We start from the raw sequence: 27747 nt of genomic DNA, 5'->3' as shown, positions 1-27747 counted from the left end.
TTTATGATGTTTTCATTGTGTTTATTATACAAACAAAAGTACAAGAAGTGATGACTGAGGACTTTGTCGTAAAAAGTCTTTATTTTTGTACATAAGATTCATTTCATTTGTGTGCTGATGAGGACGCATACAGTCTGACAAACCAGTGCATTACAATGAAGACTTCACAGCAGTGTAGAAGGCTGGGACGGTGCTCACAACTCTCACTTTGTGCCTTTCTCTCATTTTGAGTCCTCCTCAGAATTTTAACAGAGGATATAAGATCTGACAAAAATAATCCCCCACGACTTCTTTCTTCTTAAGTGGACAAAGAGAGATTCATGACTCCACCCTCGTGTATAAGCCTGACGTAGCCACGCAATCTTAAAATGACGAACAGTGACACACTCTGTACATACGATTCATTACATGTGCTTCATGTCAACAGTGGAGAGTGAGCGCAGAGGGGCATTTAAATATTCAAATGATCTGTTTCCTGTGGTCTTGCCTCAGATTTATTGTACGACAGCGAGGAAAGAGGCCGTTTCTCTGTCTCCTCGACATACAACGTGATCGTATGTGCAACTTCTGGATCAAAAACAAGAAAATCAAGACAGGAAACCTGAATAAGTAAATTTGTAAGGTACTGAGTACCGCATATGGGATGAAATGAGCCTATATATGCGAATGCTTTGTGTACATGTTGGTGCTCAAAATACATTTACTATCGAATCCTATTTACTGTATAGAAAGCTGCTGGTGAATAGTAACATGTATATTTCTATCTTGGATGAATACTACCCTCTATTTTGCAATTGAAATCAAAATAATCTCCTCTCGGAAAAGTTATAGCCTCTGCATTCAGAACACAATCATTCAACAGACTTAAAGCTAAAGTAGTGGATACGAACCCTCATCTTCATGTATATTTTCAGTACAGAATAATTATAACTTTCATTTTCTCATCAAAATAGAACAATATTTACATATTTGCATCAGCTTTGGAATTGTGAGCTACAGGCCAGATGGGTTTTCCTTTGAGTCAAATGCTCATGTCATCATTCATTCATGATATTGTAGCACCTGAGCAGGTTCATGTTCTCTGACCACCGATCACACACATGAAAACAAAGAAAGGCTTGTGGATAACATCTCTTAAATTACAAGAATTAAAGCGAACACAGTTCTGTACATTTGAAGCTTTACATTCTTGAGCACTGTGCTATATTTACAGTAAAAATCGAAGCTTTGGATTTTGAAGGGTGACCAAACTAATAACGTACATCGACATCAGAAATTGGTTGTTTTTAAAATTGTTAACTAAATCAAAAGTTAAAAAAAACAAAAGCATACAGGCTTCAGCTCAGCTTAGTAAAAGTCTTGTGTTCAGGTCAGTGTCTTTATCCAACATTTGAATTTAAGGATCAAGAATGTGCCAAGTTATATTGCGAAAAACTCAACATACATGTCAAACAAAACACGATAAAACACAAAAAACGTACAGTGTTTTTTAAAAACAAACTAAGCACACTTTAACACAGAAGTCTAAGCTATCAGACGGCCGCTCCTACACGGGAAAAGTTCACATATTGTCTCTGAAGCGCACAGACGGCCAGACGTTGTTGCTGTAATGATGCAGAAAGTGAGTGAGGTGACTTTGGATCTTCACACTGAAAAACCTGAATGCTTTCCCCCCCCCTCTGAAGCTGTAGCGCAGCTGTTGTAGCTCTGAAGGTTTTTGTAAAACACAGATATTTGGTAGTTTTCCAAAAGGTGCCTGGAAAGTGACGTCCTCCTCCTCCTCCTCCTGTCTGGTTCCTCTTCTTCAACAGCATTGACCTGAATTTACGTTGATATCTGCGAGAAAGAATCTGACCAAGAACAAATAATGTTTGCAAATACTCCTCTGAGCAATCATTTTAGATGGAGACTCAGATAGGTGGAGTTGTTCATATACACAGTTACTGCCAAAGTGTCTGTCTCTGCACCTTATTTGACTATGTGTGCAGCCCCCATTTTGTAACAGAGTGTTTAAAGCATTGAAGAAAAAGCGATTGGAAGTATTTGCAAACATTATTAAACCCCTGCGTAGGAAACAGAGAGCAGTGCTTGTGTTTCCCAGGTTGTCACTGTGTCGCAGCACTGAGGTGTTTGTGTGTCCCTGCACTTCCTCTGTCCGTCCGTCCGTCTGTCACTTTGTGCAACCTGACGGTTCTGGGAGCAGTCGCTCACAGAGCTGCTCGCTGTCCGAACCCTTCAGTCCATGATTTCCTCCTTTGTGTAGTCCCTGGATTTTCTCTTGAAGAAGCCCATCTGGAGGAGCAGAAAACTCAAGTTAGCAAACTACTCACGGCATGTTTCAAAGGAAGGGTTCGATATTTTAGCGAGTATGCTGAGTTACTGTAGAATATCGACACCACTCTCATGTGCATGCTGTAGTAAATATGAAGCTACAGCAAAGTGTAAGCTTAGATTTAAGACTGTCAACACTGGGAAAGAAATATCCTGTTTTTCAAGAAGCACAAACAAAAAGGCTACAACTTCCTCCAGAGATAAAGAAAAAGTGTGTCTGGAAACGTGGTTTCATCTGAGTTAGTCGACGTTTGCATCCCGTTTAGCTGGAGGCTACTTTCCCAAGAGTCCTATTAAATCCTTTTAGACATTTGTGTGAAATTTTGTCGTAATTTGTGCTTTAATTCTTGTGTTATGGCCAAAAAAACCATTTGTGACTTCACAGTTCATCCTGGAGACCTCAGACTTGACTTCAGAGCCAAACTGAGATATTGGATTGATGAGAACGGGACAAACTAAACACAAAGTGCCTCTGTGTCAAGTTTTACTGCCGCACTTTATCTTGTTGCTCTCCCCTTCAACTTCTGCAATGGTTCAACTGGGAGCATTAGCGCCACCTAGTGTTGCCGAACCAACACCTACTATTTGCATGACGTCAGGGGATAGAAACGTGAAATTAATTCACAAATGTTCTATTTGCCAATTTTTCCAAACTTCTGTATACATTTGTGAAACACATGGAAGCTCCCACATGTGAGCAAATGATATTTGAGGACTTGGGAAACTTTACCTTCCAAAGAGCGAAGATGACCAGTGCTAGGATCAGCAGTCCTATCAGGATGCTGATTATGATGACCCATATGGGGATTCCTCCTAAGGCCTCCTTGGAAACCTGGATCTTCACCTGAACAGGACACACATTCATGTAGTAAACGTAGACATATACTCAAACACACACACACACACACACACACACAGGCATGTAATGACAAAACCATACGATACAAAAACTTTTACGACTTACGATTCGGGTCCGGTCCCCGCTTTTCAACTCAAACAGGTTTGGGTTTTTGACCCCCAGAGTCCCATTCACCGACATGTGCAGAGCGGAAAACTCCCCCTGTAAAGACAATAAATCTCCTTTAAACGTTTCCTGTCCGTTCATCCATCACTCAGCTGTCTGTGGTGTAATAGACATTTTATATTTATGCCTCACAGAAAAATATATTTTTACAAGCACATATATTTTGAAGATTAAATATATCTCTGTGTGTTTGTGTGAGTGTATATCAGTAAAACTGCGCGACAGGGGTAATTATTGCACGATAAAATGTATAATGGTAAACATGCAAATGTATTGTGCACAGAATATACAATAATTACATCTTTCCTCGAAATATAATTTATTTGCATGTAAAATATATTTTTCTATGCTCCACATCTCAAATTGCTTGTTCAGGAAAGGGGCACAAATAGAATCTGTCACTCACTCTGTTCTACTCTCGTTCTCATTTGGCCAAGTCTGTGACAAACTAAAAAGGCAGAAAGAGGCGAGACGAGTGTAAAACAAAGACTTTGAACCCACCCTGATGAACGTAGGTTTCCACACCCGGAATGTGACGTTGACCTGACTGTTCTTTGCCTCGGGGATGGAGCAGGTGAAGGACGCACAGTGCAGCTCAGCAGAGCAGGACTGTAGAACAAACATCACACAGTAAAGACAGGAAAATAACAGGAGAGGCGTTTCAAGGTGACTGGACTGACACCAGCGTGTTTCCTAAAGACATAATGAGATCAGAGCGGGTCAAGTCTGATTATTCTGTCATGTATTTCATGTTTTGGAACTTTGAAAAAAACCCAGAGATAATGACACTGATAAACACACAGTATATTAAATATACTCAAATAAAACCACTGCAATAAACAAAGACGGCTCAGACTTTAAAAGACCTGGACTCTGCTCCAACGAGTTCCTGTGTTGGCTGAGTGATTTGCTTATAATCACAAGTTTGTTGGTTCAAATCCCAACTAAGTAATAGTGCAATCAGTTTGTATGCTATGTGTTGTTGGAAAAAAGCATTTATATTAAGATGTATAAGATGAAGCATAACTTTTAACCATCTTTGAAATATCATACAGGATGACACCCAGATAAGAGTAAAGATGTAAAAGTGTAAAGGTACCTTCAAACTTGGTTTCTGTCACTTTGGTATTTTATGAGATGGATTTATTTGGGTGTAACAAGAGACTCCGGTGTTATTATAAGCAGCTACAAGGATTTTCATTTCATTTATAAGTGTTTGTTAATGGACAGAATGAATACTTCTTCTCTTAATGTATGTTTTACATCATTACAACAGTGTTTTATATCGTGATTATAAATTTGCCTCGCTAACCTGTGTCAATAGGAGTTGCCAATAGATGCATTAATAAACATATACAATCTGCTTACAACTGCATAATAATGTGTTATAAACACATTGTTACATGTTTATTTTGTGAAAAAATAGTTTGCTTTAATTAAATGAAGGTGCATTTAAAAGTGTACATGTGGACTGGAATACTGTGGAGACGCTTTAGACTGAGAAAGATATGAGCTCAGTTTTTAATGATGTAATGAGTGCAGCTTTCTGTTTGGTACAGAGAACCAGTTACACCTGAAAACCACGTCTGACCAGGACCGGGTAAGACTGGAGGGATCAGTTGCCGTGAAAAACTCAAGTCAGAATTATTTAAACCTCCTGAAGGAAACTGAATTTCCTAAGAACTAGACTGAATTATTGATAGTGTGTCTTAAGTAAAGTTGAACAGTCTTTGTAAAATACAGCTACACATTACTCACCAGCAGGAAGACGCTGAGTGTTTCTTTGTTCGGGTTGGGCTTTATAATGTTGGGGTTGATTTTATCAGGGTTAATCCAACGATCTGCATCACATTTCACCTGCAGAGGTAAGAACATTATTAGGGTGGGTCTGTGTGTGTGTGTGTGTGTGTGTGTGTGTGTGTGTGTGTGTGTGTGTGTGTGTGTGTGTGTGTCTGTGTGTGCATGCATACCCCCAGGCTGGTGGTGACATGTGTGAGGTACAGTAAGTTGTTCTGCCGAGGAGACAGATGAGGGTACGTCACTGTCAGGTCGAGGGGCGGAGTCACCACATCACCTTCCTTCTCCATCTGAGAAGAGGTGAGACAGACATGTGACCTTGATGAATTGATACACTGCTCCACATCTGGAACCCCAAACACAGCACATCGGCGTGCAGCTGTTAACTCTGTACATCCAGAGAACACATCACATGTGATCTTTACCGTGTAGCTTATGTTGACCTCCTCTCCAATCATCCTGGTGTCATTGAACACCGCGGCAAACTGTTCACCCTCTTTTACCACGATGTGTTTATCCACAAATCGCCTGGAAGAGACACATGTTCATCACATCATATTAGATTTATCGTTTTTTAGTCAGACCTTCAGACAAAATACACACCAAATGAGTTTTTCTTAAAGAGGTTTCTGTCATTTCAGGTCACACTGACTGTCTAAGTGTTTGCTTCTCTGGTTTTAACTACTTGTTTGATGCTATAGAAACAGAGTGAAATGTCATCATTCACAGATGAGAGTAACTCGCAATTGGTCGAGCCCGTGTATCGGTGATACCTAGATACTGTGGCTCCACCCCCTCAATTATTACTCCACAGACTCTAGCTCCAAATGTGCAAGATGGCGACATTCATAAAGGGGATATTTTGGCTTCATTTCTGGATAGTGGGAGGAAGTGGAGACACGTCGTCCATCTTTATAAAAAGTCTATTATTCCGATACTCTGAACTTTAAGGGTACGTAGCTCTAATAGTTTTATTAAACCTTCTTCTAAGTCGATATGGAAAACATAGCTTTTGCCTATTTACATGTCCAGCTGTTATGGAGTAACATTACATTAACACTACCAATATGAAATAATAACTAACATTGCAGCAGTGTGCATGATGAGTGAGGAGTGAAACTACAACTACAGCCACTCACACTGAGAATAGGAGTCCAGCTTCATACTTCACAGGGATGGTGATCAGCACCACGTTGTCACTCAGGGTAGAGGCCAGCTCTTCACTGTCACTGTGGGGGAAATAAAACCAATGAAAAAAACAGTCATTTTTGCACTAAACATTTAAGTGTTATAATAATTGAAGTGAAACGTCTTCAAACAGGAAACAAAACACACTTTAGCTGAGGCTCTCACCTCGTCGCTGTCACGTTGATCTGAATCACGTCCTGAATATGTTCGGGGTTCGCCTCAAATTTCACTTTGAAATTTTCCTGCACATATTGGATCACACCGTAGGTTTGATTCTCAGTATTACAGATACATAGTAAATCTTATATTGTGCAGGTAACATGCAGACAAATGAACGTGTGCTGACACAAACCTCCACATTGCCCCCCAGGAACGGGTATCCAACAGCGCACTCCACTTTCGTATGGTTCAGATTGCATAACTGCTCCGGCTGAAGACACAAAGTAACACACGCATCAGCACAACCGCAGCCCCACTGACTGTACACACTTAAAAAATGACACAAGGACGAGAGCGCCGCGAAATCTCACCTCCACTTTCATATAGTTGATGTTGGGCGTGAAGCTGAGGGTGACTTTGGTGTTGTACGCGTTGTCTTTGCTGTTTCTGATTTTGATGTTCACTTCGAACTTGTCCGTCCTTGAACTGATCAGCATCCTGGAGAGGTACAGTGAAACCTGTCAGCACGCTCGGCTGTGATGCACATATTCCTCCACAAGGGGGCAGTCACGCATCACAGCTAATAAGGACTAACTACTGTGTTGTGACTGTGATCAAGATAAATTGAACATGATAAAGTTACCGTGAGCGATACCTTTCAATGTACATTGCTACAAAAACGCTTATCCCACTTACGTTTTTACACTGGGCTCTGCTTTGAGAGAGAGATCAGCAATGCACCTCAGATCGCTCCCACAGTCGACTAAAGGAATCTGGAAAGACAGAGACGGACATTTTATTAGGAACACTCATGTACTTACATCCAACTTTGCTGCAATCAAATATAGTGAAGTTTGTAGTGTTTCATTTGGTAGTTCGTGGTGGTGTTTCTATTATTTTGACCAGCCCATTTATATCAGTGAGGGACGGCTACAATCCCACATCCCAGTGTGATTCGAATCCTCATAAATACAATGTGTCAAAGGCAAAAACCTGATTTCTTTCCACTTTCACTTATGAGCCTTTTTAATCAATCAATCAATCAACCAATCAACCAATCAACCAATCAACCAATCAATCAATCAATCAATCAATCAATCGACCAGAATCTATTTGTAAGTTCTTTACAGAATAAAAGCAATAAAAGCAATACAAACACCCCCCCACCCCTCCACCCATCCCCATCCACACTCAGAGCAAACCAATATTAACAGGAACTGAGGACACGCTGAAATCTAATAGAAAATAATTATATTTCTGTAAAACAGTCTAAGATGCATAAATATATAGACGGATAAATAAGTAAAACAAACAAAATTCAAGTGTCTATTTCTTTTTCAGAATAAACAGGATATTTGAGAATTCAGTTTTATGTAAAGTGATGAGTTCGTCATGATTTATAACAGATTATAAAGAGTGTACATGTAGAGATTCATTAGAACTATAAAGATGTCAGATATATTAACTCATTTCAGTAATTAACCAGTGTTATCAGGTTTTAGTTAAACTGTCAGCAGCCTATTAGCAGAGATTTATTTAGAGCAGCTTTTATTCAAATCAAACAGCACATTTTCTAACTTCACAGGAATCTACCCTCAACACTGGACTGTTAATTAGCCAATAAAACATTGTAACCGCAGACAGAGCCACTTGTGTCGTGTTCATTATGTCCATGAGGACCAGGGCTGCCGATGTTGACAGTTTGAGTTTGTCTTTGTCTTTATGCGTCCTGATGAAGTTCCTGCTTTTCTGATAACATCAAGCTTTTTTACAGTGACTAACAAATCCCTGTGTGCAAACTCTACTTATCCACAAGGACGACCTTTGGGCAGCTTTCTGTACTTACACAATACAAGTTTACCCCCCCCCCCACACATCTTTGGCAGAGGTCCTGAGGGGATTAGCCAAGTGTGTTACTGGCAGATTGAATCAGACTGTATTGTGAATGAGACGGTCCGGGATTCCTCATTGATTAGACACAACCTATTGTTTCAGGCCAGTCTCGATGTATGGTGTAGAACCTTTCTCTGAATGTTTGTACTGCCTCGTTGGGACCTTCTGTCTCCATTGTGCAGTGAATAAAACTCATCAGCCACAAAATTGGACCTGAAGGGAAATTTCATTCTTCCTCGACAGTGAGACACAACAACTGGCCTCACACACGCCGCGGGCAGGATGTCGATGATTTGTTGGTTCTGTTTGTGTTTTTTAAGACTTTTCAGCGAGGGGAAGTAGTTTTAAGAGTTTTAGTTAAACTTTTGTTGTGGGGGGGGGTAACAAATGACAGTAAATCAGCATCTTAAAAAACAAGTCTTAACTCTGGAATAACAATGAAGCTATTTTCAGACATGAAATTTCACCTTTGACCAATGAGGAACACAGCAGGAGATTGTCTGAGTCAGACACATTCAAAACAACAGGAAAAGGTGGCATTTAGGTCGAGCACGCAGGACGTTAAGATTCTGCTGCGGAAGTATCACCAAAAGCTCTGGAATCGTCGTTGACATCTACGTGGACTCTTTTGCACGTGGAGGGGTTTCTATTCTACCAGTTTTCCTGCTGTATTCTCACAAAGTCTGACTCAGTTTCCAGACAGAGCAACGGACTCGGACATTTGCGTTCTCACACACGGCCCCTCCGGAAAATTTTCTGGAAAGTGTCAGGACTTCAGTGCATGTCTGAAAGCAGCTTCTAGGCTCCAGAAGCTCCTCCAGAGAAACCAGAGGAGACATGAGAATCTAAACAGGCTGCTGTTGCTGTGTGTTTGTTTGTATCCCTGAGTAAAAAAAAAGGGTGCATTCAAATGACCCTAATTTCCTTTGCTTTTCCCCCCAGAGTGTGTGAGGGTCACAGTGATATTTTTTCCCATTCTCAGTGCGCTCCCACTGGACTGTTCAACATCAACAGTGTCTACTCTCCAGAGGAAGCACGGGGGAATCGACTGCAGCACAATATCAAAAGAAAAACTACAGCTTCCTTTTGATGACTTCCCCTTTCTCTCTCACTCTGTGAGTGTGTGTGTGCGTGCATGTGTGTGTGTGTGTGTGTGTCCCCTCTCACCAACACTTCCTCGCAGCGTGACAGGTTCTGACCCCGAGGGAGTCAGGATGTGTTGCGGGCGTATAAACACATCACATATCCTCCTGTGTTTTAGACGTGACGGGAGCTGTTAGTGTTGCCACCGCTGTGTTCTTTCACCCCCTTATCTGGACACGTCACTCATTGCAACAATTATCTGGAAAACCTCGCGTTGGAGCAAATATGCATGTGGGAGTGTGGGAAGGTTACTCTGACTGGCAGTGTTGGGAAACGAGTGCAGACTGGAGGGATGGCAGTCAGCTGTTGCAGATGCTAATGTGCTGTAACAGCAGTGAGGTCGGAGCCAGGCGAGAACAGCCCACTTCTCTTGGATTATAAAGATGGAGACAGATGGAGGATGTTTGAGACGAGGTTCTAATCCTTCCTGTCATGTTACTAAAATCTTCTGCTTACTTTAATCTGGCGGTTGTAACAGGGCTCTTCTAAGTGGTCTTACTGTCTTATTGACGGATCTGGGCAGGCTCTCATCCAGGACGGGGCCCTTGTCTTCCTCAGCTAGTCCAAACTGCAAAGACACCATGAGCGGGTCACGGAAATCCAGCCGGGCCTGTTGAGGAGAAGAGACAGGTGGAGCGCAACAAGAGGGAGAGAAAAGACGAGGGAGGATGAGGAATAAATCAACGAATAAAAATCTACTTCTCATTTGAACTTTAGTGACCTGTTTGAATTCAAAATATACATCCCATAAGCCTGGCTGAAGTAGTTTGCCTTGTGATCCAGCAGAGGGCATTCTTGCTCTTGCCCTCTTGACCTATCAGTCAGTAACGTTACAATGTTTTGCTACGAAAATGCAAGACGCTAACAAACCGTAATGAAAGGAACAATCACGTCACAGCATTTGAGAAATGGCACGTGGACGTATTGTGTGTCCTATCCCGTAGACGGGGGTTGACACAAGATACATTTAAACGAACTGCGTGTCATGTTTAATTTCTTTCAAACATGAATTTTGGAAAAACTGACAGCGCTAAGAGTAAAATGTCTGGAACATTCAGGTGAGAGGTGGCACATCATGCAAGAGGCAGGACCAGACACCAGTGTCGGCCTCAATCGCCAAATATCACCCAAGAATATTCTTGTTTTTCCAAACTGACATATTCTACGTTTATGATATTTGTATTCTTCCAGTTTTGCATCCTTTGCTTGTTAGAAAATGTCATCAACACACCCCCTTGGACACTTTGAATTCTCCGGACATTGTCCTGCTGTATTCTCACACTCATATATATATAGACATTTTACGGACATTTTACCAGGGGGGCTGGCAGGAAATGTTACATACAGGCCCTCTGGAACATTTCAGGAAACTGTCTAGATTTGAGTGCATATCTGAGAGCAGAAGGTTTAGGGTTAGGGTTACAGAGAGATGGGACTGTTTTTCGTTTGCAGGCATTTGGTCATAAATCAAAGAATTTTAGCCTGGGGCGGGATCACCAAAGTCATTATGATTCATCCTCTGTGCACCATGAACGCCTGCACTGAGTTATGTCACAATCTGTCCAGCAGTTGCCGAGATGTTCCAGCGCAGACCTGAGCGGTGAGTTGACCGTCAGAGGTTTTCCATCCCCTGGAGCGATGCCGCTCACGTGGCTACAGAGAGGTCGAAATCAAACAGGGTAACCGAAACAACCTGTGAGCGTGCACCGCCTTCTTCTTTTGAAACATGAAGACGACATTTGAAAGAGCTGCTTCACATTCCAGCGAGTACTGTACACGCACTGTAAGGCATAAGTATGGCTCTTTCTGAGCCTGTGCCAAATTTTTGAGTGAACCCAAAAGGACTCAGAGAAAGAGCAGGGCAACATGAGGCTGTATTTCCAGTCACTTAAGAACAGTCTGTGCCTGTTTCCTGAAACATGTAATAGTGATCATCTTGTATATAACCTGCTTTTAATAGCTGCCACTTGCAGAGGGCTTCACTGTGGCCGACAGGCAGCTGCTGTGGTGGTTATTGATTTTTTTCCTCCATTTAGCCAGTGAATTTCATTAAGTTTCTATTCACACATGTTTGCCCACTATCTACATGCGCTGAACACAGTGCATCAATGCTTTTGCTCCAAGTGAGGAACTGAGGTTGTCTTTTATACAGACATGGACCAGGCAATGGAAGTTCTGAATGCAGCAGCTATGAGTGGATTTATTTTTAATCTGAGGTTTTCCTAACTGGTTTGGGGCAGGATGCAGTGTGGTGTGCACTTAACACAAACACACAGCACATGAAGTACGAACAACACTTTTGTTTAACGTGGATTCATTCATGATCCACGTGCTTCTGTCAAATCGGAGATCTGTTCTGGTTTGGATCTGCTCCACCAGGTGTGGTGCCGGTTGTGTCTGGTACAAGTTTTCTGACCCCTGATGGCCTGTGTGGGAAGTTTGTGCACAACTAGCAAACTAGAACAGAGCAGGTATTCATGCACACACACACACACACACACACACACACACACACACACACACACACACAACTGCAACAGCTGTTTCCACTGATTAGTTCCTCTGTCTCTCGCCTGCAGGCAGCTAATCAGAAAAATCCACTGCTGCAGTGAACGGCTGGAATGAGAGATTTCGTACACATGCTTCTAAATGTCACTGCTTAGGTTTACAGTCGGTGGTGGAGCGGTGACGTCTGAGGGTTTGAGCTGCGTTCAACCTCGGAGCCTATCGACTATCGTCTGACGACAAATTAGCCTCAGTGGGCAACTGCAAATTTTGGAGCTTCCAGTGTGAACAGCGGATATCAGGAACAAGACTCCCTCTTCCATTCGACGTCCGACTAGTTTCTTTCTTTCACACAAACAGTGATACTTCTTGTAAGTGTTTAAGGTCCAGACGAGATTTTGGCTCACTTCTATTAACAGCTATCTGCAAGTAAATAAAGCTGATGAATTTCGGTCAATGTGTTCTGCCCTCTCTTGCTCTCCACACGAGTAGTTTACCTGCGGGCAACTAAAGCCTGCTCAAAGGAGGCTTTAGCCGGCCAAACGAGAAACCACTTCTGGGCCCAAAATCTTGTCCCCCGCCGACACTTTCTGTATATTCACATGTAGAATCTGTTTCTAGAGATTAACGATCTGTGATGTGCTTGTTGGACCGCTTGTAGAAACTTCCCTTGACCTGGAAAGTCACTTTGTCACATCCTCCAGACACCTCATTCACTGTCCTTCTCTTTTTCACTTGTTCATTCTTTGCGTTCTCTCATTCTCTCCCCATCTCTCCACCCCTCCGTCCGTGCATGCCGATGATTTATCACTCGCAGCAGCACTGCTCTGCACTCGGCATGCTTTGATCAAGACAGGGTCTGTTTCATGTTATGACCAGAATCTTCCTACTCTGCATAAGACTCCTCACAGCTTTGTTCTCAAAACGTCGCTTACATCGCCAAAACAGGACAAGAATTCGACCTCTGTGAATGAACGTCACAAAAATCAAAGGAATCAAGCTGTTTTGAATACTGCGTCTTGTGGATCTGGGGCTAAAACATGTAGTTTTGGGGGTTGATTTAATTCAGATAAGAAACCATAAGTGATTCCACGTGTACGTAAAGATCAGAGTACTTGCCGACATCATGAAGGTCTCCTGGACGCACTTTCTCTCTCTGTCTTTGATGGAGAAGTTCCTGGAGATCCCACGATCGTTTTTTTTATCGTCCGGGTTACTAAACGACGCCCTGGCTTTGGCCCGCAGAGCATCCAGAGTCAGACTGTAGACGATCTCTGCACCGTACAACAGATAAGTAAACATGCAGTGATGAGAAGTGAGGAGGCAGATAAATATGTTTAGTGACAGTATTATCAACACAGGACGTTGTACGGCTCACCTGTGGCTGAGACGGAGCTATGCTTGTCGGATTTGACACTGTAGACGAAACACACCTCAGTCGAGACGCACACAGTTTTGCGTCCGCCGACCTCACACTGGTACTGAGACTGCTGCAGGTTTATTTTGGCGGGGTCAAAAGTCATGTTGGCGCGGAGTTCGGCAACATCTCTGGACCTGGAGAAATGAAACAAGCAAAGCAACTTCTAGAAAACAGTGTACAAAAGTAGACTGAGTGCATTTACAAAACTACCGCGCATCAGTACAGTGTTCAGGTGCTTGCACTTTGCTTATTTCTAGTTTTTCAGCTACTTTATGCTTCAATTTCTTTATATCTATATCCACTAATTCCAGAAATTCAATCGTCTGTCTGACTATGACTCGTACCGTCTTCTCGGCTTCACACTTAGCATGTGTGTTGTGAACGGCCCAAAGAAGTGCAGTGTCGAATTTGTTGAGATTTGGACATGCAATATCTTAAATATTGAAGTGATACTGCACTTAAATGTGTTTTTTGAGCTGTGAACTGTTGTGGACTAGAACTATTCTAGGACTGTTCTTTGATGAACTATGTCAATGCAGGTTTTAAAATCAAATCTATTACCGAATGTATACAAAAATCTACATTCATGGGTCGAACCTGGCTCGTGACGCCACCCAGTGTTTGGGCGTGTCCACGACAACGGCAACTGACTCTCCAGTTCAGGGTTCTGCGTACTGAGTTGAGCAAAGAGAAAATCCATATACATTTGTACAGAATATATTTTGTTCTTTCCTGATTAACCATCTCAAAACCCTTCAGATTTATCTCGCCAATCTTGGGAGGGGGCCTGGACATCAGGTTGGGAAACACTGTACAAAAGTAAAAGCTATATACAGCAGTAAAATTAGCTCCACCTTCTAACAACATAGGCACTAAGCCATATGCCTGTGTGTGTGTGTGTGTGTGTGTGTGTGTGTGTGTGTGTGTGTGTGTGTGTGTGTGTGTGTGTGTGTGTTTCTTGTTCAGGACAGAACAAGGAACGGATGCACACTGAGTAATAAACTTGGCCTCAACTCTCTCTCTCCAACCAACCGTTGAGCCTCGGTCCAAGAGGAACTGCTGCCAAATCCTATTTAAACTCGAAGCCACTTGGGAGATGGAGTTTTCACACAGCCCAGTTGAGCCTCTGCCAGTAGAAACTGTGGGAGAAGGTCTGCCTGGGAAGTTAAATCATGGTGTGGGCTGATGTTTCAAAACTTTTGGTGGGTGGAAGTCTGTTTAGGCCGGTCTCCAACAGTGAACCAGGGGTTTTCTAACAGAGAGATCATTAGGAAGTTGTTGGTCTCTGTCCTACAAGCCCAGTGGGACACGCACAGCTGTCTAAACTCGAAGAAGACAATGCGAAGCAGACGTGTTGGGCGATGTCCCCGGGATATGAGCACCGCTGCTGGTAGCGATTGAAGTGGAATGTGTGGTTGAGTGAATGTTTATATCTGAGGATGGGCCACATCTCACCAAAACAGCGAAGCCCCTCCTAGACCTCCTATGGTGACATCAGTGATCCCATCTCCATTTAGATCCATGACTCCATGTATGGACTGACCGAAGAATTTCACCTTTTCGCCGTCCCCACCTGCAGGGATCCGCTGAGGAGACACCACAGAACCGTTGAAAGTGTTTTAATCTACGTGAATAGTTACAAAATCTTCCAGAAGTGGCACAGAAATGGTTCTCACCTGCACAAACTTCTCCTTCAGTGACGTCTTATCTCCATGATAGATGTAGACGGCTCCTCTGTGGTCGTTCTCAAAAGGTGCACCGATCGCCACGTCGTTAAATCCGTCCAGGTTGAGATCGGACACGGCGGCGATGGCTGTGCCAAAGCGGGCGCCACACGGTTCGTTTTTATTAGTGCAGGTGGCGGTGTGGGCGGTGCAACAGGACTGATTGACAGGCTTTAAAGTGAACTCGTGCTTAAACTGGCCGTCCTGGTTAAAGAGCAAAGAAAAAACACAGGAACACGAGGAGAGACGATCAGTGGGTGCATCCTCGCGACCTCAACAAGTTTCAACCAAAGACACGAGTGAACCTCATTTTCATTCTCCTGTACCTGGCTGGCTTTGTAAACGTAGACTTGACCCTGCTCGTCTCTTTCTGAACCCATGAACATCGGCGCGCCGATCAAGAGGAGATCTGTGTACGAGTCCCCATCCACATCCAAAGTCTGTAGGACGCTGCCGAAGTAGGAACCAATCTGAACAGAGGAGTCGTTTTTTCTTATCTTATCATCTTTAAATTGTATTAATACAGATTTAAGGAAGACGATGCGAGCCCAGACGACAAACTGAAATCCTCTCACCTGTTCTCCTTTTATTATCTGCGTGATGACGATCTGTTTCTTCTCATTGAGACGATAGATAACCACCCGGCCTGTGTGGTTGTACCGCGGTGCACCCGTGATGTACAACTCTCCATCAGGGGTGGATGCAGACTGAACATCGTAGCCTGCAGAGAACGCATACACAAGCACATATTGTGTTAATGCACACACAAACAGGCGTCATCAGGGACATGTCATTTGGTTATTTGTACCTAATGATGTCATGTGGAAAACACACTTGTTTGTCTTTGTGGGATATTTTTAGAGCCTGTTTTCTTCCGCCAGTTGTTTACGTCCGACTGTGTCATTGAAGCTATAAAACTCAACTGGAGGCTGGCAGGAAATCACACGAGCCTGCGCGCACTCCCACTCACAGATCAGACAAGTGCACAACGGCTATGTATGCAAAGGCTGCAGTCGGACCATTAGGTATGAGCACATGCCAACAGCTGAGTTTACAGTACGCGAGCCTGGACCTACCAGTGCTGCTGCAATGACATGTTGATTAAATAAGTTGACATTAAGATGCTGCGGTTGCTCCACGGGCCATAAAAGGCAGCAGGACGGAGAGAGAAGAGCCTGTGCGTATTATTTATGTGACACACAGCGGGAAGCATCTGCTGTCAGAGTTTGACAAATTACATATCTCAATCCTCCGCGCAAGAGAGAGTCCAAATTTATTCTGCAGCGGAAAAATGTCAGTTAATCTGGTGAAAGGTGCTTCTGTTGCTCTGTGCATTAACACACACACACACACACACACACACACACACACACACACACACACACACACACACACACACACACACACACACACACACACACACACACACACAGGTCAGGTAGAGGTGTTGACCTTGACCTTTTACCACACAAATCTAATCACTACATCTATGCGTATGGTTATGCCAAATTTGAAACGATTTTCTCGAGGCGTTCTTTATAAAACACATTCACAAGGTTTTATGAAGTCACAGTGACCTTCGACCTTTGACCACCAAAATCGAATCAGTTCATCCTTGAGTCCAACTGAACGTTTGTACCAAATTTGAAGAAACTGTCTCAAAGCGTTCTTGAGATATTGTGTTCACAAGTGTGGGACGGACTGACAACCCAATGACATTATCAAAAGTGCTCCACACTGTGTGTTCTCTGTTTCCAGTGTCCAGTGATTTTTCCTCACTTAGTCTAAACCCTTAATGATACTTTGCATTAACATTAAATATTAATAACTAGAGACACACCCCTGACTCTGTTAGAAACCTTCTTTTAACGTCCGTCAATAATTCACAGAACAGTAGTTACATGTGTTAGTCATGTTTTCACGTCTGTGCCGGATGCTAAGTGCTGACCTTTCAATCACATGACCTGAGCTTTTTTTTTTTTTACTTGTCGCATTGTAACTTTTGAGGCAGATTATCTTAAGGTAAGTCATCGATTTTTCACTGATTTCTTTAAAGGAATGATTGTGCAAAATGAAAATAATAATAATAATATATAGTAACTATGTATAACAGATAAAAATGAGAATAAATACAGACCTGGATCATTAGATAGTGTAATATAATGTCTTCATATGTAATCAATTAACTTTGACGATTTTGTCTTCGTTAAGATTGTGTAACAGCTTCAGAATGTGTTTTCGAGGCCTTTGAGATATGATCGGTCGACTCACCGAGGTACCCGGCCAGGCCTTCATATCCGGCCTCCGTCTTTGGGTCGTAAAACTGTGTCTTCCCTGGAATGATAGTTTCTCCGGCGGTGTGCATCACCACCGTCCCGTTCCAGTCGTACGCTCCCACTGCTCCCAGTAACACACCTTCCTACAGGACACAATGGAGCATTATTCACTATTTCCTGATGTTTGATTTACCAAAAGATTGGTTCCTTAATTGGACATATACAGTATGTTACAGGATATCAATTTAGACAAAAGTAAATAAATAATAACAAATATAGCAGAATAAGAAAAATCTGACTAAAGTTACCACCTCCCAGATGTATTCCTCTGCCAATATACTCATCAAGTTGTCACCAGTGGACTACTTGTTAATTATTACCAGGAGGGACTGTCCAGATGGTCCCGTAATTTTGGTTAAAAGAAGATGGCATCCCCCATCACCTCCCTACACATGTCCTACTGGTTATGACTCTATTGACAGGATAGGATATTCTAGTGTTTAACCTCCAGATACAGAGATTTCTTTTCTTTTTGACATTTCTGTATGTGACAGCGACAGAAGAGATTGACAGGACGGGCAGGGCAGAGTTCCTGAAAGTTCCTGGGCTGGATTTGAACCCAGTGAACTGCTGTAACGCCTCAGCCTTGTGTTAAACTATTCTCACAGAGGAGAAGAGAGGACTGATAGAGAGCTTCGTCACATGGTGCAGCAACAATCCCCTGAAGCTCAACATTAGCAAAACCAACAAGCTGGTGGTGGAGTACCAGAGGAACAGGAGGCCCCCCTGTCCTGTTTGTCATCCAGAGAGAGGAAGTGAAGAAGGTGGACTATAAGTCTAATTAATTAAAAACAGGAGCTAAATGTGGATTGGAATCTATTCATTAATTAGATTGATATATACAATTACATTTTTTTTATATATTGACCATTAATGGGATTTTTTTCCTAATCAGAGTCAATGGTCTATAGATCGAGGATGAACTATTACCTTGACACATTGAGGTACATTTTGGATTTGGGATATAAAGGATATATAAAATACAGTTGACTTTAAACTTTGAAGTTGTTAAGCATTGTTGTTATTGTTCTGGTGCATGTCCACTGTACTAGTGTGTAACTTCATTGTTTGTCAGAATTTTTGTTTGGGTTTCACAGCTCAGGAGGAAAAACGTCCTAGGCGTCTAGTGATCAGAAGGTTCCTGGTTTGATCTCCATCTCCTCCAGAAAGTTTTGAAGTGTCCTTGAACTGAACCTCTGTCCTGCTCCTGATGTCATTAATATGTGAATGTATTTATGATCGACTCATACACAGTAAAGTGCTTCGAGCTGTTAACAGCATAAAATATACATATGAATGGAGTCCATTCACTGTGCTTGGCAATCAAAGCAGATTCTGCTAACTATTCTTAAACATGGATGCTTCACACACATCTTCAACCCAGCAGCATAGAAGATCAGTGAGGCTGTGATTCAGGAGTCAGAGTGGGTCGTACACTAGCCAGTAAGTCAGTAGTTCGATTCCCGGCTTCTCCAGTCCGCTTTGGGCAAGACACTCAAATTCAAAATTGCCTCTGACGGCTGTGAATGATGCGTGATAGAAGAGCTTTGTATAGTAGCGTTGTGAGAGAGCGTTAAATGTGACTATACTGAAAATGGTCAATAACCATCTGCACATGCAGTTTCCAGGCTGGCGCCAAAGATGAGAGTCAAAAGTTGAGTTTGGGAAATATGGTCACAATCTCCCCCTCCTGTTCCTGAGTTATGTCCAGAAAAGTGCTTTAGCTGAACATTATGAGGTCACAGTTAAGTTGACCTTTGACCTTTTGGACATAATGTCATCACTTCATCGCCCATTATACATTTGGGTGTCATAATGAATTCTTGAGTTATGGACAAAAGCATGTTTAGTGAGGTCACTGTGACCGATAATCAATCATTATCATGGGGGCCGGAGACAATCCCAGCCCATCTTGGGGCCAACTTAAAGAGACAAACACCCATTCAACAGTCTCCATTCAACCAAACCCCAATCTATGCGTCTTTAGATTAGATTGTGGGAGGAGGCCGGAGTACCCGGAGATAATCAACACAGACACCGGGAGAAATCCACACAGAAAGACCTGAATCAGGATTCAAACCAGGAACCTATTTGAGGTGACGGTGCTAACCACTGTACCACCATTCCGCACGACATTTACCTTACACAGAGAAAGTCAAATCAGTTTATCCTCGAGTCCAACAAAAATGTCATGTCACATCTAAAGAAACGGGACAGACATGAGAACGGACAACACAAAATCAGGATTCCCCTGGCCAGGGCTGTCCTCATAACAACATCCATCAATCACAGGAAACAGAGTTATGTGAAAGGAAGAGGAGGGGTCACACAGGACATAACACGGACGGTTAGTCAAACTGCATCAGTTGAATGAGCCCCTGCAGGCGCAGAGACGACGTATGCGTCGATCGAGGAGGTGATAAACAAGAGTCAGGAGCAGGAAGAGAGGCATAAGAGAGGCAGCCTGTTTGTCCTTAAATAGACATGGGAAATACCGAATGAATGAATTCAAGAGACAGTGTAAAGTGGGTAAAGCATGCATGTTGTTTTTAACTGGAGTGAACAAGCATCTGATTCAACCTCCCCTCACCGTCTCACTTGCTGCTCTTGCCTCGTGTTTGACTTTTTTATCTCCTCCTGTCTTTATTTGTGTCTCCCACACTCATGCAGACAAAAAACAGCAGCTGTCTGCAGCCGAGAGGACAGAGAGGAGTCTGTGTGCGAAGTCCACTGACTGAGGTGAATCACCAACGGGCTGACGATGCACCACAGATAAGACCGGCGAATTGTGTCTGGATGAGTTCATTAGTTGAGCAAACACCCATCGTGCCAGATCGTGAATAGTTCCTTTTAAAAATAAACGCCCACACTCATGTAAACTCCCCCCGTGTCCTAAAGGTATGATACACTCTTCGGTCATTTAGTCTGGTTCACTGGTTTTACATCACAAATGTGGTGATTGCGTAGTCATCTGACATACATAATAAATGTATTTAGACTTACTTTTGAAGTATGTGCACTAAATCCAGTCTGGGACATCTCCATCTCAAAGGAGGAGGTGAAATTGCTGGTGGTGGCTGAGGAAGGAAAAGTTTATTTGAACCACACAGAAAATGACATGATGAAAAGGTCTCGGTTTAACTGTCTCATTACTGATTTAGTTTTGATTAAGTGAGTATTAAAATAGTTTTCACTTTAAAGAAATAGTGCAACATCGTGGGAAATACACTTCTCCATGAGCCTTCAGCTTGATGAAAAGATTGACAGAGCCCTCTCATTCTGTACAGTAACTACGGTGCAAAAGATAAAAGCACGTTGACCCTTTAAAAATACGCGAATACAATAGCTGAATTGACAACAAGCCAACGTCAGGTATAGGTAGACACAGCCCATGTACTGTAAGTGATGATGACAATTCAACTACAATGTGAAACCAGAAATTAAATGTCAACGATGCAACAAAGACATGAACTTTGGTTCAGACCATGGTCCAAACTTTCAGGTGTGAAAACGCCAACACTTTTACAGTCCATAGATTGAATTCTGTACAAAATCAGACTTGGTTCTAAGGGGAGTTTTGTCCTGCAACTACTTCTTGGCAAACTAAAGTCGTAAGACCTTAGTGAATATGTGAATAATCGGATTTCCCAAAATGTTGAACTAATAAAAAGTTGACAGTTGTATGAGGACTAAGGTAGGTGTTTGTTTTGAATGGTTAAAACTGTTCTGTGTGTGTTTTCTGTCACCTTCCAAGGCAAAGATCTTGCTTCCCAGGGCGTCCACGATGGTCAACAACGCCACCTCATCAGACACGTTGAAGAAGTGGTCTCGTGACGGCTGACTGGAGATGGACTCGATCTCCTTGATGAACTTCTGCACTTCTTCTGCACTTTTGTTCTGACGATTGTAGTCTCCCAAAACCTGGAAACACAATAAACGTATCTTAACAACATCAGCGCCTAAAGGTTTGCCTGCGACCAGAAGATTTAAATGGCCCAACAATTTTCTCATTACACCTTCCCTTGATTTAACTTTAATGGTGTTGCTTAATACATCTGTTGCAAGGAGGAGTCACTTGTCAAAGAGATGTATTTGTCTAAATATTCAATTTTGTTAATTTACTGGCTTGTTGACAGAAACGATAAAGTGTTTTAACTTTATATCGCTATGGTTTGTACTCACAGCGATGCCAAACCTCTCGATGCCGTCATCCTCACAGTCTCCCATGACCTTGTCTAGATTAAAGGAGTCATGTGATTCCCCGTCAGTGACGATCACCATGACTTTCTTCACGCCAGGTCGTGCTCCGCGCTCTGGCATGAAGGCCTCTTTCCTGAGTGATAGAAATTTTCAAAATTTAGACGATAGACCTTCGATATACACCCAGGTGCATCATCCTCTTTGTATGAAGGCATCTGTCCCTATCCACACACACAACCACACGCTAAACCACATGTTGAAGCCTGAGTCAGAGATGCCCATGGTTTTATTACACTTGCTTGCAAGATGCAAGTTACATCTGTACTGGTTTAAGCTTATTCGTGGCCCACATGTTGTCTTATAAAACCAGTCCAACACTTTTTATAGACAAGTTAGTTGATTTGACATTACATTCGCATAATGCTGTTGGTCTCACAATAGAAGGTTACAAAGAACTGTCAAAATCAATATAGCATTGGCAGAAATTGTATCTTTTACCTCCACCAATCAGATTTGTTGGTTGTTTGGTTTGATGGAGGATGGGACACCGGCCAAGAGAGAACCCACCAAATGTTGGTGTGGATAAAAGGGCGGATCCTGGGTTGTTTTTATCACAGTCTTTAACATTGCGAGATAGGTAGTTTGACATTTTTTACTGATTTCCCAGGGATATGAGTGTGTGCAATTTGGAGCAGTTTGATTTAATTTAAGGGGACTGTTGGGTGAAGGTCTAGTTATTCCATGCGTTCTTCTTCCTTGGCAAAATCTAGAGCCTACATTATCCACAATGCAACTTGACTGAGATTTGTGTGTGTTAGGCTAGTAGCGCCTAATGACACCTTGGGCCCCTAACTTCAGTCAGAGGTTTGATGGGCTCACTCCCTTCTAAAGCCACACCCTCAGATTTCTTTACATTTTCAATGCAAATGAGCATTACAGGTAAATGTTGAGTACCTGGCGGAATCGATGCCGAGGAAGGTCATGGTCTTGAAGCCGGTCTGCTGAGGAAGTTCCTTGACAAATTCCAGCAGATCAGCAGTGTTTTCAAACTGGCTCAGGTTGACACGGTGAGTCACAGTCTCCCCGTAGGACACTATTCCCACCTTCGAAAACACACAAACAAACACGCACATTGTTTATTGTAAATTTGATCCTATTTCAAATTCATGGGTTTCTCTCTCTCTAATTCTGTCCTCTCGGCTGTCCCCTCCCAGACTGTCTGCTGAGGATGTGGTCGGGTCTGGTGGGATTTATATGACACAAGTTGCTTTATGCAGCAGGCAGAGGACTTCAGCAGCCATGGAAGATGTGACTTACAACCACTTGGCTGCACAGAGAGAAGAGTTTCCAGTGTTCCCCTCTGGAAAACTCCGCTAGCTTCAGGCCAGATCACTGAAATCATAATAAAGACTAACCGCCTATTTGCAGAACGATGTAAGACAAGTGGACAGAAATAAACTCAAGGTTTAACTGAGTAAGACAGAGGCTAAAATGACTTGAAAGACCATTAAGTCTTCAGTCCCTGAGGCCTGCATCATGAAGGACATCCCACAGTTATTCTTACTGCTGGCAACATCTGGGAAATTCAATAGCGGAGGGACTTAAGACTTTCACTAAAATATAATACGAAAAATTGAGTTGGTATTAAATAATAGATTCCTTCATTCATCCTTTATGTCAGTATAATGTTATAAAACTAATCCAATTATTCATGTATCAACGTTTGATTCCACAACACAAGGTTTAATAATGTATCCCCCATGTTTAAGACAATAGGAATTGATTTTTTTTCATTCATGGAACTGACCTGTGAGAGTTTAGGTCCGATCTGAATGTTTTCGATTAAGCGTTGCAGGAAATCGATGATGCCGGTCCAGGGGTAGATGCTGTTAGAGCCGTCCAGAACCAACACGATGTCCAGCTCCTTCCCACACTCTGGAACAAAGACATATAATACAATATATATATACAAATATATATACTTCATTAAAGGGTGACTTTGATTTTTGGTTTCTCTGTATGAAATTACAGGCATACTGAAAGGTGAGACTGGCCTTCCGTTATGCACACATAAGGTTTATATAATGTATGTTTTCCAAAGGTGGATGCTAATCTCACTAAATGATTAAAAACACATATTTAATTCCTCAGAAATAGATTTGATTATTTCCTCTTCCTGTTTACTTGTGAAATTAGTGTTTCCTCTGCCCTCAGCAGACACACTACAGCTTCAAATCAAAATTTAATAATGTAGAGCAGTGGTTTCCAACTTGGGGGGTCTGAAGTTATCTATGTATGTGTATGCGATTACATATAGTTTTCCTTACAGCGTTGCTTTGTATTCTTGTGAATTACTGGATCCTTTTAGGCCTTTTGGAAATTATTCAAGCAAAACAAGGAGACAATTCGTTGTCTTAAGAGATGACAAGCCGATTGTAGAAAATAAAAGTGAAGTTCCATTTCTCTACCAGCGATCCCATATACTTCTAATTAGGAGCCAAATATAGGCTATTTTCTTCTCATTAACCATATGTGAAACCTTTAGTTCTAATTGAGATCAAGAGGTCTTTTGCAAGAGAGGCCTATGTACAGCAGAGAGGACGGAAAAAACAAACACAGCCAGACAGAACAAATACACAGAGAGCGTCAGAGTTAATCACAGACATCACTAAATAAATTTCAAGTTTAAGATTGTCCAGTGGGATGAGACATTCAAAATCCTAATGTAATTCATTTAATTGATGAGGTTCAAAGTGTCAAGTCATCCCAAGTTCAGTATTACCCACGTGGTGAGTAGAGTCCAACAGTCCCGGAGATCTAGTCTGATGAACAGTGGTTTTAATTTGATTTTTAAAAGTCATGCAGAGAACTAATAAGACCTCAGTGACATTTCACTTGACGCAAGAAGGCAAAAACAAAATCTCACTCTCTAAAGAGTACTGCCTCTTCTCAGCCCTCAGTTCGTCACTTTACTTTAATTCAGGATAAAATCAGTTTATCATAAAACATCCCAGACTTGACATTTTAATGGGTTCTTACAACAACTATATAATCAGAATGTGTATATGCGTTTTTTCTTTTTTTTTGAAGGAATGCAAGAGAAAGTGATACTGAAAGAAAAACAGAAAGAAAGAATGGCTGTTTACTGTAATTCTTTCTGCGTTGTTTCCTTCCCGGGAAACAGAGCCCAGGCCCATAAACTGTCTCCTAACTTGGGCATACAACGCAGCAGGGAGGCTGGGCGAGCGAGGGACGGGGGTCGCAGACGAGTTTACATTAAGAAGAATGCCCTAATCTCCCACTTCATTTAAGGAGGGTGAGTTTGATGTCAGGGTCTTGGGCGGTACTACTGCCTAGAGCAGATTATAATCTCTTATCCCTATGACGGGCAATTTGTGCAGATGCCGTCACGTCCTAAGCGGATATCTGCTGTGTCTTACGCTGCCTGGTGACGTACCTTGCACGGTCGGTGCCACAGAGTTGAGGATCTGGAAGGAAGAGCTGACATTCGCACAAACTCCCGAGATGTACTGCTGCTGCCCGCACATGTAGCCATACTGAGGACCACACGCCTGTGGAGACAGAAGACACACACATACACACACACTGAGACTCATTCTGTGACTGGTTAGGTTTCCACCAGTATGAGGTCATGAGTGAGAAGCGTTGCATGGCTACTGAAGACAGAAACCCAGAGGAAAGAACTACTCAAACTGAGGATAACATGGAGACTATTAAAAACCACCAGAGATACCTCAGACTTAACTTCTCTAAATAGAAAAGGGGAACAGAGAGAGTGAGCCTGTAAGGGAGCAGAGCTTTAAAATTACAGACAATAACTGGAAAATTAATCTTTAAGCCTCATTTCCTCACATTTCCCTGCACGCTCCACAAACTCAATGCTTCCCTGACATTACAAAGGGTATTGTACAAGAACAGCCATGAATCAAGGTATTGGACAAATCAAAATGTTGACCTTATGATAGGGTTACATGAAAATTCAGGGGATTTGGACCCAACCTCTGGTTATCATGGATGTCCATATCCATGTTTTTAGATATTTCACTAAAAAACACAAAATGTGACCATCATGGAGGCCTTGGGCTACATCCTTACTACCAAGTTTTCATTTTAAAACAGAGTTTTTGAAAAGTAAGACAACAGATGTGTTTTCTTGGACTGAAAACAAGGTGGAAAGTAAGTGTTGAGTTGTGAGAAGAACCAATCAGTAAGCAACCGTGGTTGATTGTTTCCAAACGTATCAGTTTTAGTCATAGACTGTATATAAAGATGGTCAACGCATCTCCACTTCCTCTCACTATCCAGAAATTAAGCCATTGAACGCTGCCATCTTGCACATTTGGAGCAAGAGTCTGCACCATTGAGGGAGGCAGCTGCAGTTATGAGGTCCCATCGATACACGTGTTCGACCAATCGTGAGTCAGTCTCAGGTGTCAATCATGACGTTTCACTCTTGAATACTTGAACATACATCAATGCGATTTTGGGAAGCTGTCATGTCGTCCATCTTTATATACAGTCTATAGTTTCTGCCCTTCCATGCAGCCCTGGAATTTTCAAATTAAAGGCACAGCAGTGTTTCCACATCCTCAGTTTTAGACCTTCGAAAACTCCATAGCGTGGGTAGCAGCCACAGTCATAGCAACAGTAATGTGTTTTAAAGTTAAAACATAGTAATGCGGACATCGCCTTGGATGAAAAGTAAGTAGATCACCAAAAGCCATTAGCATTCCTCCACTGGGGACCATGAATGTCTGCACATAATTTAATGTCAATCCATTCGGTAAATATTTAGCTAATTCAGTCTGGACCAAAGAGATTTGTATCCCCAGATCGCCATCTTAACATAGAAAGTAAATCTACAAACTTCCAACACATACATAGCCTGTATGGCAATCAAATAATGTCAACATGTCTTGTTAGAAAAACATTTTATGCATTATTCACTCAGTCTGATGTGACTCTGGGCTGAAATCAGAATCATCATATGTTTTGTATTAACTCTGGAAGGTATATGCCTGTATAAACACAGGCATATAGTGATGAAGAGTTGCATTAACACCAACGTTGATCACATTAGGTGTTAGGGCTTCAGTTACATTGTGGCTGTGCAGAATCGGCCCCCACAGTCTAACGTTATATTTTCTTCCTCCCAATAGGTTGCAAAAATATGTATTTATTGGCCTCGTGGGCCTTGTTTCTATAATGTTGACACCGTGTTAATCTCATAATCATGTACTAATAAAGCTCTACTGAAATTTATAACCGTGAAACATTATGGGGCCTCGCCATCGCCTACATAGATTTCTGCATTTATACACTTGATTTACAGTATCCTGTTACATTCCCAGGACATGAACCCTCACTGGGGGACATGGACTGTTTCCATGCGGCCCAAAGGCCAAGAGAACGCACACTCGCTGCCCCATTTCTTGCAGAAAATATGCAAAGTTCAGTGATGCTTTTAAGTTTGCTATGGAAAATATACTGCAGAGCGCTTTCATATACTATAAAGAGCAACTTCCTCCTTACCAGAAATCCTCCGTTGGGATTGGTCACGAGTGTGGTTCCCATGGTCATGTTCTCCTTGACTTCACGTAAGTTGGGGACTGTTGTGTTTTCTAGGAGAAATATGGATGAATAAACAGAGTGAGACAAACAGGGAGCAGCACCAACAGCTGGGTGAATTCCTCTTCTCTGTTTTCCCACAGGAAGAGAGGAGCTCAGTTCTCTGTTCTTACTTTCAGTCATGTAAAAACCACTGACATGTGGGTAAATACAGTTTGTTATACTGTCCCTCATCGAGTACAATACTAAGTGTTTAGCTGATAAATCTCCCATTTGTGGCAAAGAGGACAAACAGAGGAATTGAATCATTAAGTAATCACAACATGTGGCTAAAATTAACATGTTATGTCAAACTATTGCTTCAGCCTGGGAATGCCTTGGATCTGACTGGCTTTTTTCTTTTTCCTGTGGGATCCACATATTCTCGCACTCAGTTGC

General features: G+C 42.3%; 1 protein-coding gene across 1 annotated transcript in view; it reads right to left on the bottom strand.

The window, feature by feature from the left end:
* Positions 1 to 62: 62 nt before the first annotated feature.
* itga1 (integrin, alpha 1) overlaps positions 63 to 27747 on the bottom strand; it is a 54193-nt gene continuing 26508 nt past the window's right edge. Inside the window, exons 4-30 of the mRNA XM_035184180.2 lie at positions 27274 to 27362; positions 25178 to 25292; positions 23528 to 23655; positions 22675 to 22823; positions 21703 to 21853; positions 21267 to 21441; positions 20524 to 20597; positions 17456 to 17603; positions 15760 to 15905; positions 15511 to 15654; positions 15137 to 15388; positions 14916 to 15046; positions 13419 to 13594; positions 13160 to 13314; positions 10035 to 10145; positions 7196 to 7272; positions 6871 to 6997; positions 6693 to 6770; positions 6506 to 6582; positions 6292 to 6381; positions 5578 to 5680; positions 5326 to 5442; positions 5114 to 5212; positions 3857 to 3964; positions 3296 to 3391; positions 3062 to 3175; positions 63 to 2292 (exon numbers count right to left, since the gene is read on the bottom strand). Of these exons, the coding sequence (XP_035040071.1) occupies positions 2236 to 2292; positions 3062 to 3175; positions 3296 to 3391; positions 3857 to 3964; positions 5114 to 5212; positions 5326 to 5442; positions 5578 to 5680; positions 6292 to 6381; positions 6506 to 6582; positions 6693 to 6770; positions 6871 to 6997; positions 7196 to 7272; positions 10035 to 10145; positions 13160 to 13314; positions 13419 to 13594; positions 14916 to 15046; positions 15137 to 15388; positions 15511 to 15654; positions 15760 to 15905; positions 17456 to 17603; positions 20524 to 20597; positions 21267 to 21441; positions 21703 to 21853; positions 22675 to 22823; positions 23528 to 23655; positions 25178 to 25292; positions 27274 to 27362 (3287 nt within the window). The 3' untranslated portion in view covers positions 63 to 2235. The remainder of the gene's footprint in view (positions 2293 to 3061; positions 3176 to 3295; positions 3392 to 3856; positions 3965 to 5113; positions 5213 to 5325; positions 5443 to 5577; positions 5681 to 6291; positions 6382 to 6505; positions 6583 to 6692; positions 6771 to 6870; positions 6998 to 7195; positions 7273 to 10034; positions 10146 to 13159; positions 13315 to 13418; positions 13595 to 14915; positions 15047 to 15136; positions 15389 to 15510; positions 15655 to 15759; positions 15906 to 17455; positions 17604 to 20523; positions 20598 to 21266; positions 21442 to 21702; positions 21854 to 22674; positions 22824 to 23527; positions 23656 to 25177; positions 25293 to 27273; positions 27363 to 27747) is intronic.

The sequence above is a fragment of the Hippoglossus stenolepis genome, chromosome 18, assembly GCF_022539355.2.
Source record: "Hippoglossus stenolepis isolate QCI-W04-F060 chromosome 18, HSTE1.2, whole genome shotgun sequence".
In the NCBI taxonomy this organism is placed as follows: Eukaryota; Metazoa; Chordata; class Actinopteri; order Pleuronectiformes; family Pleuronectidae; genus Hippoglossus; species Hippoglossus stenolepis.
This window is presented reverse-complemented; position numbering and strand designations above follow the sequence as displayed.